At 34.3% G+C, this 16,667-nt stretch overlaps 1 protein-coding gene across 2 annotated transcripts; it reads right to left on the bottom strand.

The window, feature by feature from the left end:
• On the bottom strand, positions 1-3,942 carry LOC113274857 (putative F-box protein At5g42430). Of its 2 annotated transcripts, XR_003323284.1 has the most exons (3): positions 3,474-3,942; positions 1,216-2,735; positions 1-495 (listed from the first exon to the last, which is right to left on the bottom strand). XR_003323284.1 is itself a non-coding variant. In XM_026524268.1 (2 exons), the coding sequence occupies exon 1, from the start codon at positions 2,454-2,456 to the stop codon at positions 1,596-1,598; it is 861 nt and encodes a 286-aa protein (XP_026380053.1). In that variant the 5' UTR covers positions 2,457-2,526; the 3' UTR covers positions 1-495; positions 1,216-1,595. The 2 variants fall into 2 exon arrangements, 1 of the variants encoding a protein (XP_026380053.1); XM_026524268.1 differs by lacking the exon at positions 3,474-3,942 and having other exon boundaries at positions 1,216-2,526.
• Positions 3,943-16,667: the final 12,725 nt, after the last annotated feature.

The raw sequence follows: 16,667 nt of genomic DNA, 5'->3' as shown, positions 1-16,667 counted from the left end.
TAAATAAATTAAACTATGATACATCCCCTTTCCGCCTTGACCTTCAAAGCGATATGATACATGAATACATGATACATAAAGATAGTGCAGCTCACTAATACAAGAATACAATTAAAAAAAAAAAAAATTGTAAATAAGATATTGCGTAAAAACTAGGACTCGGAATGAGCCGATGTTACAAAAGAAGTAGAGCCATCTAATATGAGATTTGAGTTACTCCCGATATTAGAATTATCTACTAGAAGTTGTTTTCTACTACAAGCAGGGGATCATACAAGATTACGATAAATATATTTTTCAAGCATTTTGTCATAAATAATCATACAGATTACAATAAATATATTTTTCAAGCATTTTGTCATAAATAATCATACACTTGATCGAGCCACAGCAGGTCGGGAATATTACACAGAAACCTTTGGAATTACTCCATGTTGATCTGTTGTGCAATCATCAGACACATTTTCCAACTTCAGGTCCCTTGCTGACTTTGTTCTAATACAATATACAGAGAAGGGAAACACATCACTTTCCATATTAGAACTACAAAAAATGATAAGCAATTATCTGTATTTCGTCACGTTCTTGCTAGATAAGCAAAATAGCAATAAAAATCTGAGGAGATTTGCTTAATAGACAGTACCACAGAAGAAATGGTTTGAACTACAACTAAATTCATGATGGGATATGATAACAAAAGGAAATTGCAGGTAGGCAGATACGGTGGCTTGGTTATGCAAATTTAGAACAGAGTCTAGACATATTTGCTTTTAGGAGGCAGGAACGGAGAATCCTACTTCTAATGGCATTTAGAACAATTAAAATACAGGCTATCAGAAAGTTATTTCACCAGGAATACATCAAAATATGATGGATGTTCTTTGTAATAACGAAATCTTCACTGCTTATTCTAAGCGGTAACTTCTTTCAACTCAAAAGCTACAAACTAACCATTAACTAGTTCATGTTTACACCATTTGGCCTACCTAGAGCAGCATAAAAGACAAACTAACTTTGAAACACTATGAAAAATGGGGATGATAAATTGAACAGATCGAACACAAACCACTTATTAACAAAAGAACAGAAAGTAACCTGATGAAAAGGTTGTATAGCATTTATACAAGAAATAATACGAGATTGGAAAATCATGGAGCTAGAAGAACAAAAAGGGGCAAAAAATGCTTTCAAAAGGGAGGGAAATAGTGAACTTACAGAGACAGGTACTCATGATCTTCCATGCGAAAATCTTTCACATTCACATAAATATATGAGAAATAGTAAACAAAATCATTGCGCCAACCGAGGCAATTTTCTGTCCGCCATACAAGTTCACACTTACGGCTTTCGAGATGATAACTGTATATCCTTCCTTTTAACCCAAGGAAGACTATATCCAAAAGTGGGTGAATACCATAAGGCTCAAATAGATGGCAAGGCCGGGGATGATTTAACTTCAGAGTATGCAAGATAGCTTGATCCTGATCCAACATGTCATATATACAGATGCAATGCTTCAAAATCCAAAAACTTCCACTTGTATTATGATAGTCAAACTGCCACATTGACAATCTACAATCTTTGTTGTAATTTACTTAATACAGAACACCTCTACACTGCCCAATAACTCCAGTTTGGCTAGTCCGAGTCTGGCATGGGACTTCTATGACTTGAGCTGACACAACCGATGAATTAAGGTCAAATAGTACAAGGTGCTTTTCCAAAGTCAGCAAATATAACATCCCATCCAAGTATACAGTCTTTCTAGCCCATTTAATCCCCTTATAATAACCAGATTCCGCGACAAACAGATGCTTAACCCAATCTCCAGGTACTATGTGCCTAACCCACTTACCAATTTCAGAAGAAAATATGTCTAAGCTTGGAGAATCAAAGTAAGGATGAGGTAGGACGATTTTGTAGTAATTGGATTGGACAGGATCAAAGGCTAGTGCAGCAAACATCCTTTCAACATCTTCCAGAGGTTCAGGTATATCAAAATACTGATTTGTCGCTCGGCTAACCACAATATAACGACAAATATCTTGGGCCATATATAAAGACAACCCATGACAACTGTCAATTTCATGATAACATGTTTTGTTATCTCTATCTTTTGTAATGGGACCACGATAATTCAGCTCAGGCATTTTATCAGAATAACAACGGGCATCATAACGTCGAAACAAGTCTCCCCTGTATAAGTTTAGGACGCAAAAATCTGCTGAAATTCTTGGAATACAGACATGAGAAATAAGTTTGTTCCATGATTTGGATACGCACTTGAACACGGTCAAATTCTTTAAATGTAACTGACACAAGATCTCAGTTACTAAATCTATTGGCAAATATTCAATGATTATCTTGTTAGTCTTTTCTCCCAAGACTATTTCCATTTTGATAGATAGCAGTTCCTCATGGGAACCTTTTTGAGCAGAAGGCTCAACGGTTTGCATCGCCTTCACAAGTCTTTGAGTTGTGAGAAGTCTAGAATTCAAATCTTGCAGGCTATGATTACCAGTAGTTTGACTACGCAATTAAAAAACAAGAAGAAATTACCCACATAGTGACGGTGACCGTGCAACGAGCGCTTGTGGTTGAGATTATAAATATGCTATTGGTGGAAATTTTCTCATTGGAGACTGTTCTTGGCACGCTCTTGTCTTTGCCAGTTGAAGAGACTGTTTTGGTTGTTAGCTAAATCTTCATACACGACCGAACATGGGCATAATTCCCTATTAAAAAAAAACTTCATTAAGAACGATGAGCAGTAATGCCAACAATTTGGCACGCTTAATAATCTAGATGAAACTATTTGGACACCAAGACGAGGCCAAAAGCAAAAACATGCATATGGACACATGACAACAATTGATCTATTTTACTTTCTTTTGCAACAAAAATCTTTGTTAGCCGCATTGTCAGTGCTTAGGCATCCTCTCTAATAAGAATATACAAAGATCTAAATGAATCTACTGAATGAATAAAATTCACCAAAATAGCTTCAAACAAATAGCCAAACACAAACTCCATCACCTCCCAAGTCCTTGGAATCATGAACTCAGATAAAAACTGAAGCTTTTATAAATTGAAAGTCAATCTGTGAAAGAATTGTGCAGCCAGTGGATAAAACAACCTAATTGTAACTTACAATTAACAAACTAAGTTTTATTGTTTATCCGAACCCCAGTTGAGAAGACATGTTAAAAACCCTAAATCAAGTCTAACAATTTCACCCAAGAAAATCAAACTAAAATCACAAAAACTTGTCGATAAGCAAGAACCCTAATTGGGAAGAGGAGGAAGAAACAACAAAATCCCAAAATCTGCTTCCATAACTGGAATACAGATGTTTAAATTCAATTAAGGAACAATCAATTAGAAGAAACAATAAAAAAAAAAAACATTAATTTGTCGGCAGATAAGGGAAATACAAAATAAAATAACAAGAGATGAAAAAGACATCTACTTACAGAATAATTGTGAGCTTGAAACCGTGGATCCGATAAAATAAATCAGAGGAAAAATAACTTATACAAGGCAGAGCAAGCTTATCCACAGCAAAAAACTTAGGTTTTAGTTTAGGAAAGGGAAACCCATCTTCTATATTCCGGTAAGGAACTCTGTGGAAAAAGGACGGCCAGATTGATTTGCTATGGATGGCCAATATTATGCCTCAAATTCTCCCTCGCGCTCCCCATTTCTAATTCCAACTCTAGTTAACTTCGGAAGATGAGTTCTCAGGTGGCAGTAGAAAAGAAGATAATCAAACCAGTGAGAGATTTCTATGGGGATATACTCCTGAAAAGGTTATGCGGGCCTAAGGAGTAAAGAGGATTGGCAGTGAGAATCATAGACTTGCCGACAAGGCAATGCTAGCTAAGTGGAATTGGAGTTATGCAAATGAGCATAAGGCTATACGGACAAGACTGGTGTAGCAAAAGAGAGAAGGTGTTCTGGCCAAAAGAATTAGAGTAAATTATTCTAATAACCCTGGAAATTATGGGGTTTACAGATATGGCCCCAGGGTTATTAATAATTTTTATAAATTAACATTACCCCATGGGAGAGGTTTCTGGAAATTGTTTGGATCCAATTTTGCAGAAGCAAAATTTGATATATTGGTAAAAGGAAAAGTGAAATCAAGGGATTCACCTATTTGAGCAGTGGAATTGTTGTTGGTACCCATATTTCGTCTTCTCTGATAAACAATTGTTGAAGTTAACATTAACCAGAACAAGAATGACGAATAAAAGAATTCAAGATTTAGATCTTGAGGTGAACATATGAAAGATTGTTGTTGAAAAGAAAAATTAGGTATTGAATCTGAAAAAGATGTTGAAAAAGATGTTTGATTCCTTTGATTCTGCGTGAAAAGATTTTATAAAAAGTATTTGCAGATGAAAATTTTCAGCTCAGGATCGACCGCTTGATACCATGAAAGAACTTGAATATTATTGATAGAAAAGATAATTCTTACAGAGTTATTACAGTGCCTTAAATAGGAAATTATTCAGACACAAAAACATAAAGAATGTAATAACAGCCAGGTCAATTACTGACTAACATTGACCTGACAGACACATACTATCAGCACATACACATAGTTCGGTCACACATACTGCTGACACAGGTACATTATCTAATAGGTTTTGCAAACTACTTTGCACTTCGAAAGTGGCTCAGGGGGAAGACGAGAAAATATCTCTAGTTTAACATCTTCGTGAAGATCCTCCATCAATCGATCAATATTCCGGAAAACACGAGCAAAAACTAGTAAACTCAACTCCTATAGACAGATTAGTTTAACGATTCTTTTCGGAAACCGAAGGAAAATATCGGAATTTAAAAAAAAATATGATCTCTCTTCCTTTCTTATACCTAGAATTTTTAGCGGCCACAATAAAATAAAATAGGGTCACCCAATCCTAAATTGAGTCACCCCTTATTATTTATTTTCGTAATGGCAAAATTGCCCTTCAATAATCGGAAGTTAAACATGAATTCGGTAGTTATTATTAGCGGATTTATTTTAAGTTTTTTTTTTAATCGAATTTTGGTTCTACCATAATCGGTTGTAAATTGTGTTGATTTAATTTCCGAATATATAGTGTCCCAAAAATGAGATTTTTTCAAAATCCTTCAATTTTCGAATTTTGATACTACCATAATCGGTAGTAAATTTAACTTTCGAATGAATATTGGCCCCAAATGAAATTTTGTCACAATCCTTTAATTTTTTAACTTTGGTACTACCACTCGGTAGTAAATTAATACTTTAATCTCCGAATATATATAATTTTCGAATTTTGGTACTACCATAATCGGTAGTAAATTTAACTTCCGAATGTATACTGGCTCCGAAATGAGTTTTTGGAAAAAAAAACCTTAATTTTCAAATTTTGGAATTATAACAATCGGAAGTAAGGTAACTGAACTTCTCTTCCGATTATATAGTGGCATTTCCAAATGAGAATTACCATATTCGGTGGTATTTTAAGTTAATTAAACTTCCGATTATATACTGGCCCCAAAATGAGTTTTTGGAAAAAAACCTTAATTTTTCGAATTTTAGAATTATAACAATCGAAAGTAAGGTAAGTGAACTCAACTTCCGATTATATAGTGGCATTTTGAAATGATAATTTCCGTATTCGGTAGTATTTTAAGTTAGTTAAACTTCCGAATATATATTGTCCCCAAAATGAGTTTTTGAAAAAAAATCTTCAATTTTCGAATTTTGGTACTACCATAATCGGTAGTAATTGTGTTCATTATCTACCGATTGTGTTTAATTTTTAGAAAAATTGAATTTTTTGAATCAAGAATAATCGGTAGATAACAATCATTTTATCTACCGATTCTGGTTGATGTTCATCATTTCTTAAGAACATCATCTATAATCGGTAGGTAAAATAGATTTTTATCTACCGATTATGTTCCTGCTACTGCAAATCTGATGCAGGGCATACTACAATTCCAGAAGATTCCGCTTAGAGGTTTGACTTCCATGGTTTCCTAGTTTCAGTCTTTCTTATTTTTAGGATTCTTTTAGATTTCCTTTTAGTTTTCTGTTTCCTAGTTTAGTTATTCTTCAAGCCTATATAAAGGCTAGATTAAGTCTTGTAAGAGCTATCTATTACTCAATCAAATTATTAAACACAAAACTTATCTTTCTCTTCTTGCTTGAATTCTCTTCTCTTCTTGCTTATAGCAATCTAGTATTGCTTTCTTTTACCTTGTTCCACATTAGTTGGTATCACCCGCTTAGTTTTAGGTTTTTCATCCTATCACTTGATCCTTTACTTCGCTTCCGCAACACCTTTTCATTCCTTTTAAGTACACAAAAAAAAAAACAAAAAAAAAACAAAAAAAAAAAAATATGACTGTTCAACCAGTTACTCTAGCAGCAATCGAAGCTCTCATCAAATCTCATACCGAGATTTTGGCAAAAAACATTACTGAAACTCTTGAGAAGTCCATGGAGGAAAAATTAGGGTTAAGAGATAACAAGCTTGAAGCAATGCAAAATCAGCTTTTCAAGGTTGCAAAACACATAAATATAGATTTGGATATGCCTGAGCTTGTAGACTTAGAAGAAAAAACTAAAAACGATACACTTCAGTTTTTACAGAATGATGAAGTACCTAAAGATGTATTGCGTACTTTAAACATTAAGAAACCGTATGAAGGGTTCATAGGTCATTCAAAGAAGAAGCTAGTTTCTCCTACACTCGACAGTGATGATGAAGATGAACGTGAGAACGATCTAGAGAAGAATTGGATTGAATAACGACGTTTAAAAACTGGTCACAACCCTTACAGTTCTTTACCCGAATATAAGCTAAAAGCTGATATTCCCAACTTCTCTGGAAATTTTCGTATTGAAGAACTAACTGATTGGTTCTTTGAGGTAGAAGCTTTTTTTGAATTTATGGAAGTCCCTGAAGATTCTAAGGTCAAACTTGTGACTTACAAGCTCAAAGGAGGAGCTGCAGCCTGGTGGGATAAGATCTGTGATGATCGTAGAAACGCTAACAAACCGAAAATACGTACTTGGACACGTATGAAAACTTTGATCAAGGATAAGTTCTTACCTAGAGACTTTATGCAGCAACTTTTCATCAAATTGCAGAACATTCAGCAGGGGGCACGCACTGTTGAAGAATATGTGTCAGATTTTTATAATTTGGTGGCACGAAATCAACTCAAAGAATCTGAAGAACAGTTAGTTGCAATATTCATTGAGGGGCTGAATAGATTAATACAAAATGGTATGACTCATTCAGTTTTTACTATGGTCGAAGCGGTGCAGCAAGCTATTAAGATAGAAAATCGCCTTCTTCGTTCTTTTAGGACTTATCCATCCAGACAAGGGCGTTATCAAAATAATTCCAAGGGTACCAATTCATCTCAAAACTTTTCTCCAGATATTGTTTTGACTATTCCCAGGCCTCCTTATGATGATGTTAGCCATTCACATCGACAACCTAGCCATATTGTGCCTTATACTCCACCTCTGGCTACACCTATCTTAGCCAATCCAGTTGATCTTCAGCCGGGTCAGCAGTCTCACTCTCTGCAACCAACTCCTCCTACTACAGGGAATCGGTTTCATAACATGCAACAACAATTTCCACCGCAACAGAGAACTACTAATACTTATGCAAAATTTCATGGAGATAAGTGAAATAAATGCCAGCAATCGGGGCACACGTCTAGTGATTGTCGGAAATTCAATGCTTTGATTGGTGAACCTCAGTTCATTAATGAAGTCACTGGTGCGCTTAATGAGTTCGAAGATGAAGACTCACCTGGTGATGACGATGAGTTTGTTGGGATGATTCGTCCATTATTTCTTACTCAACAATGCAAGTCTCAGAGACACAGTATCTTCAAATCCAGATGTTATATTGGGGGTAAAATCTGCAAGATAATAATTGATAGTGGCAGTGTGGATAATTATATTGCTGATCACGTAGTTAAGAAGCTTAAACTACCAGTAACTTCTCATCCAGAACCTTACACTGTAGGATGGGTTAATGCCTCTAGCACACAGAAGATTACTCTTCAGTGTTATGTGTCATTCTCTTTTGAGGGTTATGAAGACACAGTTCTATGTGATGTCATTAATATGACGGCAACCCATCTTCTTCTTGGCAGACCTTGGCAATACGATCTTCACACGGTTCACAATGGATTCGAGAATACTTACATTTTGTTCATAATGGGAAAATCAAGGTTCTTAGTCCATCCAATTCCACTTCAAACTCTTGTGCACAGACTGATGCTGTCGTAGCCACTGTTATTCGTTCTTTGCACCCACAACATTCTTTACATTCCCATGAAGATTCTAAGCCTATGATTGAGTTGCCTGCAAAGGTAAAGCCCTTATTATTTCAATATAATGTTTTATTTCCAGATGAACTACCAACTGCATTACCTCCTTTACGGAATATTCAACACTGCATCGATTTTATTCCTGGAGCCTCTTTACCAAACCAAGCACACTATCGCTTGAGTCCTGCTGAGCATGAGATATTACAGGGACAGGTAAATGATTTGCTTACAAAGGTTTTGATACGACCTATCAACAGTCCTTGTGCCAGTCCTGCCTTCTTGGTTAGTAAAAAAGACAATGGATGGAGGATGTGTATCGATTGCAGAGCATTAAATCGCATCACCATTCCTTATAGATTTCCGATCCCGCGTATTGATGATATGATTGATTTACTGTCGGACTCTATTATTTTTACTAAGTTGGATTTACGCAGTGGTTACCACCAAATACGCATTCGAGGTGGAGATGAGTGGAAAACAGCATTCAAGACACGTGAAGGTTTATATGAATGGATGGCCATGCCATTTGGGTTATCTAATGCACCTAGTACTTTTATGCGACTTATGAATCAGGTTCTCCAACCCTTTCTCAGTAAATTTGTTATTGTCTATTTTAATGACATACTAATTTTTAGTCGCAGTGAGCCAGAACACCTCCAACATCTTTCACAAGTGTTTCAAGTTCTTGCTGACAACTCTTTATATGTTAATTTGAAGAAGTGTACCTTCATGGCTTCTTCAGTAACATTTTTGGGATATGTGATTTCTACTGATGGTATTCATGGCGATCCTTCTAAAGTTCAAGCAATTGAAGATTGGCCAGTTCCTACTTCTATTCGTGATGTTCGTAGTTTTCATGGTTTGGCTTCTTTCTATCGAAGATTTGTGAAGAACTTTAGCTCTATTTCTGCACCTTTGACTGAATGTCTCAAGAAGGAGAAGTTTGAGTGGACGGAAGCAATGGATAAAAGCTTTATTCTTCTTAAAGAAAAGCTTTGTACGGCACCAATTCTTGCACTTCCGAATTTCAACAAGCCTTTTGAAATAGATTGTGATGCATCTGTTGTTGGTATTGGTGAAGTATTATCACAGGAGGGTCATCCAATTGCATATTACAGTGAGAAGAATTCAGATGCACAAAAGAAATGGTCTACATATGAATTAGAGTTATTGTCTCTTGTTTAATCTCTTAAGCAGTGGCATACTTATATTATACATAATCTCAAACAAAATGAGGTTGATACCCCCAAGTAAGCTGCCAATCATATATATAGAGTCTGAAAAGTTGGGGATCAATCCAACCAATCCGGTCAGCTGAAAATACGCACCTGCAAAAACTATAATCATCCAAAGATATATGTGAATACATTCCCCATAAATAACAATCCTTAGTAATCAATCCATGCATTGTCGGGATATGTAAATCATTCACACAAAGAGGTATAAATTTTTCAATAGCTTCTAGTTGAGGTGCACGCCCTAAATCAGGTTCTAAATCAGCGGAAATAACTTTTATGGATGATATCGGTTCCAGTTGAGCAAAATAGGGCACACAAACATATGTTGGCTCAAATGGATCAATAATATCATGACTCATAGACCCGTTATCATCTAAAACGGTTTCATTATTAATATCATCAAGACAAAAAAAATATGAACTTAATGGCTTAAAGGTCATGGTCGAAACTTTTTCGACTGATGGAACTAATCGAGACTCGAACAAAACTAGAGGTTCTAGTTTGGATTTCCATTTATTAGTGTCTAACAGCCGTATGGAGTCTAACAAGGCATTGACTTCACAAATAACACTATCGTCATCAAAATCATACCCAAAATGAGCTAAGCAAACCTCTAATGGATCTCCCAAGTGGATCTTGCAAATATCTTGCGAGTGCATACTTTCTTTTCGCCCGCACTTCAGACTAGAGTACCTAAAAAAAAATCAAACAAACTGCGTAAAAGAACTAAAAGAAGAATAAAAATAAATTATTTAAAAAAATTAAAAATAAGCTATATATAATGATATCAACTAGCGAGTATTTTGCTACCACTCCCCGGCAGCGGCGCCAAAATGATATAATTTTTTGAATGATGTTGTAGTAATGAGGTTCAAACTCTCGGACTTGTGAAGATTAAATTTAAAGATTTAATAAAATTATATACAAAAATATTAACAAAGTGGGCGAGAGGTATGAGAAAATAACCAAGACACTGATTCCACTATTACACATGAATTAATGATGGTAAATAATCCAAAACTCTAATCTCTTTTAAGTCCTTTATATCTTAACTCACTAATAATCAAGCAAATTCTCAAACATCAATTGTATCCCTTAAGCATAGATTATCTAAACAAAGCATAACCTATCTAATTGAATCACAACTAATTAGGAAAATTACGCAAACAATTTAAAACTCTGCAAAAGCAGTGATTGAGTGAATTATAATTAAATATTAGAGAAAATAAAATAGTTACCAATTATTCATGCGTAAATAGCTTCCTCATTGCCTTGGTTGTGGGAGAATTAGTCGCTCATCATGTTGGAAACACGCTCAAAAATCATTATTATTGCTCAAAGGGTGTTTACAAATGATGAAAATGGAGAAATAATTCAAAACCGGGTTTGTAACAATTATATTTGTTACAAACCAGAGAACTACGACCCACAGTATGTGTCACTAATACTGTTGCTCTAAGACCCACGGCTCTGTGTCGCAAACGCTGGAAAATAAGTCTGCCTCTGATGTACGACCCACGTCTGTGAGTCGTTGACACTGTTAAAAAACGACTGTCTCTGCAGGTCCGTTCTTCGTGTTCTTCATGTTCATCATCATCAGCAGCAGCAGAAACCGAGTTTGGGAAAACTCGAATTTCTTCTTCTCTGGTTCTCCTCAGCCCCCCAGACTCTCGACACCCTCTCTAGGACTCCCAGGGAATCTATTTAAAGAAAAAACACGCGTTGAATCTCCTCCATTAATCCCAAATAATCTTCTTTTACTCGGAATATTTTCTTTCTTTTTTTATCAATGATTTTGATTTTTACGCATCTGCAGCTGGATTAAATTCCTTATAAATCTTCTTCACGTTCCAAAGTGTTGATTAAGGCTTCCAAACACGTGCAGTACACGTTTAGATTCACCACAACTCGTGTAAGCTCATGTTTTTCCTCCAACTCCCTGTTTGGATTAAACCAAGTTATCCAGACAAATTTGATCGAAACAAACACCCATACTAGCTTTATTAGGACATATCACAACTACCCATTAAGTTTCAGCCCTTTAGTCTACCCAGAACTCCTTCAAGAATCGATCGAAAGTTACGCAGTTGAGAATAAAATTTTCCCGCCAAAACGAATTTTTGAAATGTTGAAGATGGTGTCCCCCTAACCAAACTGGGGGTGCGAATAGCAGGTGCCCAACTGAGGTGCCCCTTATCCAAATTGAGGGTGCATTTAGTACTTTTCTTCGGGAGTCCAAATAGCACTTTTTGAGCAACTTTTTCCACACAAGTGTATTTCTCCAAAAACACCTACAAACACACAAAGCATCAAAATTAGTACAAAAATCGAGCACTAACAATAGAGACGTTGAGTACAATTTAGACACAAAAATGTGTCTATCAACTTTTAGTATAAAAATAATTAAAAATTCGGATTTATTAGTTAGGGTAATTTTAGAATAGTCTAGAAGTTTATTTTAAGAGTTTTAATAAGTTAGAAAAGTTGCCTAAAGGTAGTAGAAACCTTGGGAAACAAGTTTTTTATATTTTTGTTAAGTTTAGATTTTGTTTAGGGGGAGTTATCTATATAAGAAGCTTCAAAAACGAAAATTGGAGGACTCTTTTGATTAATTCAATTATTTTGTTATTGTTAAACTTGGTTTAACTTTATTGTGATTTCTATTTATATTCGGGTTAATCCTGAGGTCTAAATAATCATCTAATCCACAGTTGTAATTCTCCGGAGTTGGGAGGTCTAGATCATTCGTTCATAGTCATTATTCGTAAGAATAATTTGAGGTCTGAACAAATCTATCGGTTACTTTATCTATTTTGATTTCGCCGCGACACTCATCACCTTTCAAACGCTTCCGATCAGTATCAGTTGGTACCAGCGCGAAGTCGATTATGGGGTTGATAAGATGCTACCAAGAGTACAAATCGGTCGTGGTCGAGGTCAAGGAAGTGCTCAAGAATATTTTAATGCATTAAAAGAACAAAAAATGACAGATATCGGAGGTATGTGGATTCAACAAAACATTGATGGTATTTTTGATGATGTTCCTGAAGATGATGAACTTACTGAAGAAGTTGTTTTTGGAGATCAAGCAGATAGTGATATACAAATGGTTTCTCATATCTATCATAATAAGAGAGAACTTGTTAAATCAACCTATGAAGATCTGTCTTGGGTTCCCAGTAAACCTCATGCTTCTTTATGGTGCGTAGATTTTTTTTTATGACATCAATTCATGTGTTCGAAGATTTTCATCAACAAGTTACACATGTAGAACATGGTACCGGCAAGATTCGAGGACAAATCTTCTCCAATACCGGTAGAACGGTGAAGGGAGATTTATGGAAACTAAATTATTATTTTCCTATTATTATTTGTATTTTATTAATGATATTTTTAGTAGAAAAATAATTAAAATTCAGATTTATTAATTAGCATAATTTTAGAATAGTGTAGAAGTTTATTTTTAAGAGTTTTAATAAGTTAGGAAAGTTTCCTAAAGGTAGTAGTTACCTTGGAAAACAAGTTTTTATATTTTGTTAAGTTTAGAGTTTGTTTAGGGGGAGTTATCTATATAAGGAGCTCCAAAAACGAAAATTGGAAGACTCTTTTGATTAGTTCAATTATTTTGTTATTGTTAAACTTGGTTTAACTTTATTGTGATTTTTATTTATAGTCGGGTTAATCCTGGGGTATAAATAATCATCTAATCCATAGTTTTAATTCTCCGAAGTTGCGAGGTCTGGATCATTTGTTCATAGTCATATTCTTAATAATAATTTAAGGTCTGAACAAATCTATCGGTTACTTTATCTATTTTGATTTCATTGCGACACTCATCATCTTTTAAACGCTTCTGATCTGCATCACTTCCCAAAAGTAGCTTGTGCCTAATTACAACTTACTTTCCATGTAGCTTGTGACTGGTTACACCTTGATTCACAAAGCATCTTGTGAATGGTTACAACTTGCTACACATCATAGGCTATGATCGGTTATATACTGATTCTCAACAAAAGTTAAGATTGGTTCTACCTTGTCATCTTGTATTGGTCATCCAAATATTCAATGAAGAACCGGACCAACACACTCATGATTTCCCTTTTGATTATGAAACAAGTTCAAACATCTACTTCCTTAAACCAATATAATAATACATAGTTTCCTAAGACACAATCAGGTAACTAAATACATAGATTATATCGATGTCGTATTTCAAAAGATAATCCTTATACTTCGTAATATAATTCCTTGCACTTTGATCATACTAATACAACCAAGTCTAATACTAGAGTTTCATATGTATATAACTTTGCATATTATGTTTTCAATCTAAAACGACTAAGATATGTATGGAATGAAAACAAGATCAATTCAATATTGCTAACCTCAAGATGAAGGATGGTGTCGTCGTTGAGTAGTTACTTCTTCGCATTCTTCAGGTCTTCAGAGTAATATATGTACGTCTCAACATTCCTATACTTTTTAGTCTAACCTAAACGAAGTCGACTCTGGTAATTAATCAAGTGAATCTAGATAAAAAAAAAATCCTAAAATATGACAACCAAAATTGACATACCAACGCTTGATGAGTTCAACCGAGCTATCCTCTAACAAATTCACCAATACTAGAGATTCAATATAACTTCGCATGTTATGCTTTCAATATAAACGACTTGAAGCAACGTAGATAGAAATTGAAACAAGTCAAGTCTTGCATTATTAACCTCGAACAGAAGGATGATGTGTTCGTTGATGTCGATACGTCTTCTGGTTCTTCAGAGTAACTCGAGTTTGTCTCAATATTTCCAAAATTCCTAGTGTAACCTAACAAAGTTGACTCTAGTAATCTAATCAAGCAACTCAAGTTTTGGAGATAAAATATGAAAACTTAACTTGACATACCAACGATTGGTAGGTTCAACCAAGCAATGCCCTAACAAATAAAAAGTTATATCCTTATTTAGTAAGTTCCATCTACGCTCTCCTAATATTGGGAATACTCATAAAAAAGAAAAGAAAATGAATCTAAAACCAAATGATTTATTTACCACATGACCACCATTGATTAACAAAACAGAAGACATCATACATCTAGAATTTGTGAAATGTCACAATACTACATATCAGTACATCTATATACATGCTTCCTAATATGCGCAGATATATACATTTAGGTTTTTTGTGAAAATTTAGTAGCACAAAATATGTATATATACAACATATATGAACTAGCATCATCTATACCAGAAAACAGAAAATGCGTCTACAACTATCAGCCTGCAAATCAGTCAAGCCAAAAGTAGTGTTCTTCTTTCCCTACCTCGCTTTCCCTTGCAATATTTTCACATGGAACTAAAAAAAAGAAAATCATAGGGAGCACGACTAAATGGAAGTTTACAAAATACAAGCAATATGAAGACATGCTAAACAATAAAAACATTCACAACATAAACTTCATCAGGGAATCTTTAGTCTGGGTGCACTTCAACAAGAAACAAACATATCAAATGCTCATAGTGATTTTAACTCAGAACACTAGCACATCAAGGAGTAATATAATATGGTGTACATAAGAATAATTTTTCCCAAATGCGTCAAATATAATATCGCACATCTCGTGCTATTTAAAACTCAAAATACCATGATAATATCCCACCTTGTGGTGCTAGTAATAATATATACACTTACCCTGCTGAGTAATAATATCATACTTCTCATGCTAATCAACCTAGTAAGGATCCTTGGGGAAAACCAAAGACTTTCCTCACGGGAAAAATAAGACATGTATACCACAATACATACCTCTATAACAACCAACATACAAAGAATACAATTTATGTAATACTTTCATTAATTCTCGAGTTAATTAACGAATCATAAAACAAACAAATCAAAACAATTGTGCAGAACTAACTTACATCATTTTAATGACTACAAGAAAATCTGTGAAATATCCTACCTTAAATACATTACTTTCCCTTATGTCCTCTAGTCTAATTAAAACCTTAACTCACCTCAATCATATCCAAGAAATTACCTTAATCATCTCCACAAGCTATAAGAAACAACCTAGAGCTAAATCATAATGTAAAAGAATGAAAAACTATTGAACAATGGCCGAAAACACTACATGACGACACATCTTAAATTAGGCATAAGTGATAGCCTAGTTATCGAAAAAAAACATTTAATATTATTTCAAAATCGTATCTCAAAAACCTTTATAGGTACAGAAATAAACCGCAGATAATTTTATTTCTAAGTGAGTTAAAAATATTACCAAACGAATCATATATACACCTTATAGTTCAAGTATTTTGTCAAACGATTCTTCAGGTATGAAGACCTATAAATTAAAAACTTTAATAATTTAGGCTTCCTTGTTTTAAATAATTAAGAAATTACAAGGGTTTAGTTCTTACCTTGATTAGTTATTTGAACCAGATCAAATCCTACTTGTTATCAAGCTCGGAAATCGATTATTTCCTCATTCCTCTCGTCCCTTCCTAATTTATTTTTTGAAATTCGTCTTCCTCTCTGTTTTGTTTTTAGTTTATTTTTTGGTTTCCTCTTCGCTCATAAGAAGAACCAAGAAAAATTCTAGGTGTTCAAAGACGAATAAACCTATTTCTCTAGTGGTTAGGTGGTGTTGTCGACGAGATGAAAAAAATACATGAAAAATATGTTAAATTATTCGTTTTGATCATATCCATCAAAACAAAAATTTAGTATAGTTCCCCTAGAAGTCCTAATTATGGACCCAAATTATTAATTAATATTTTAAATTAATAACTAATTGAAAGAAATAATCCATTTCTATTAAATTATTTGGATTTGACCGGTACTAGTCAAATTGCAGCAAAGTTATCACAACATGAATCACATATATTTTATATTTTTAAACTTATAAAAACACGTGAATCACATATGAGAAACAAGAAATTTTAAGAGACTTATATTGTTTAAGACGTTTGTTTTGTTACTCGTACGGGATGTTTATTGCCAATAATACGAAAAACCTAAGATAATACCGGTAATAGTATCAAAAACCTAAAAAAAGAAAAATATTAATTGTAGTACATGTTAACT

Source organism: Papaver somniferum, chromosome 4 (genome assembly GCF_003573695.1).
Source record: "Papaver somniferum cultivar HN1 chromosome 4, ASM357369v1, whole genome shotgun sequence".
Taxonomy (NCBI): domain Eukaryota; kingdom Viridiplantae; phylum Streptophyta; class Magnoliopsida; order Ranunculales; family Papaveraceae; genus Papaver; species Papaver somniferum.
This window is presented reverse-complemented; position numbering and strand designations above follow the sequence as displayed.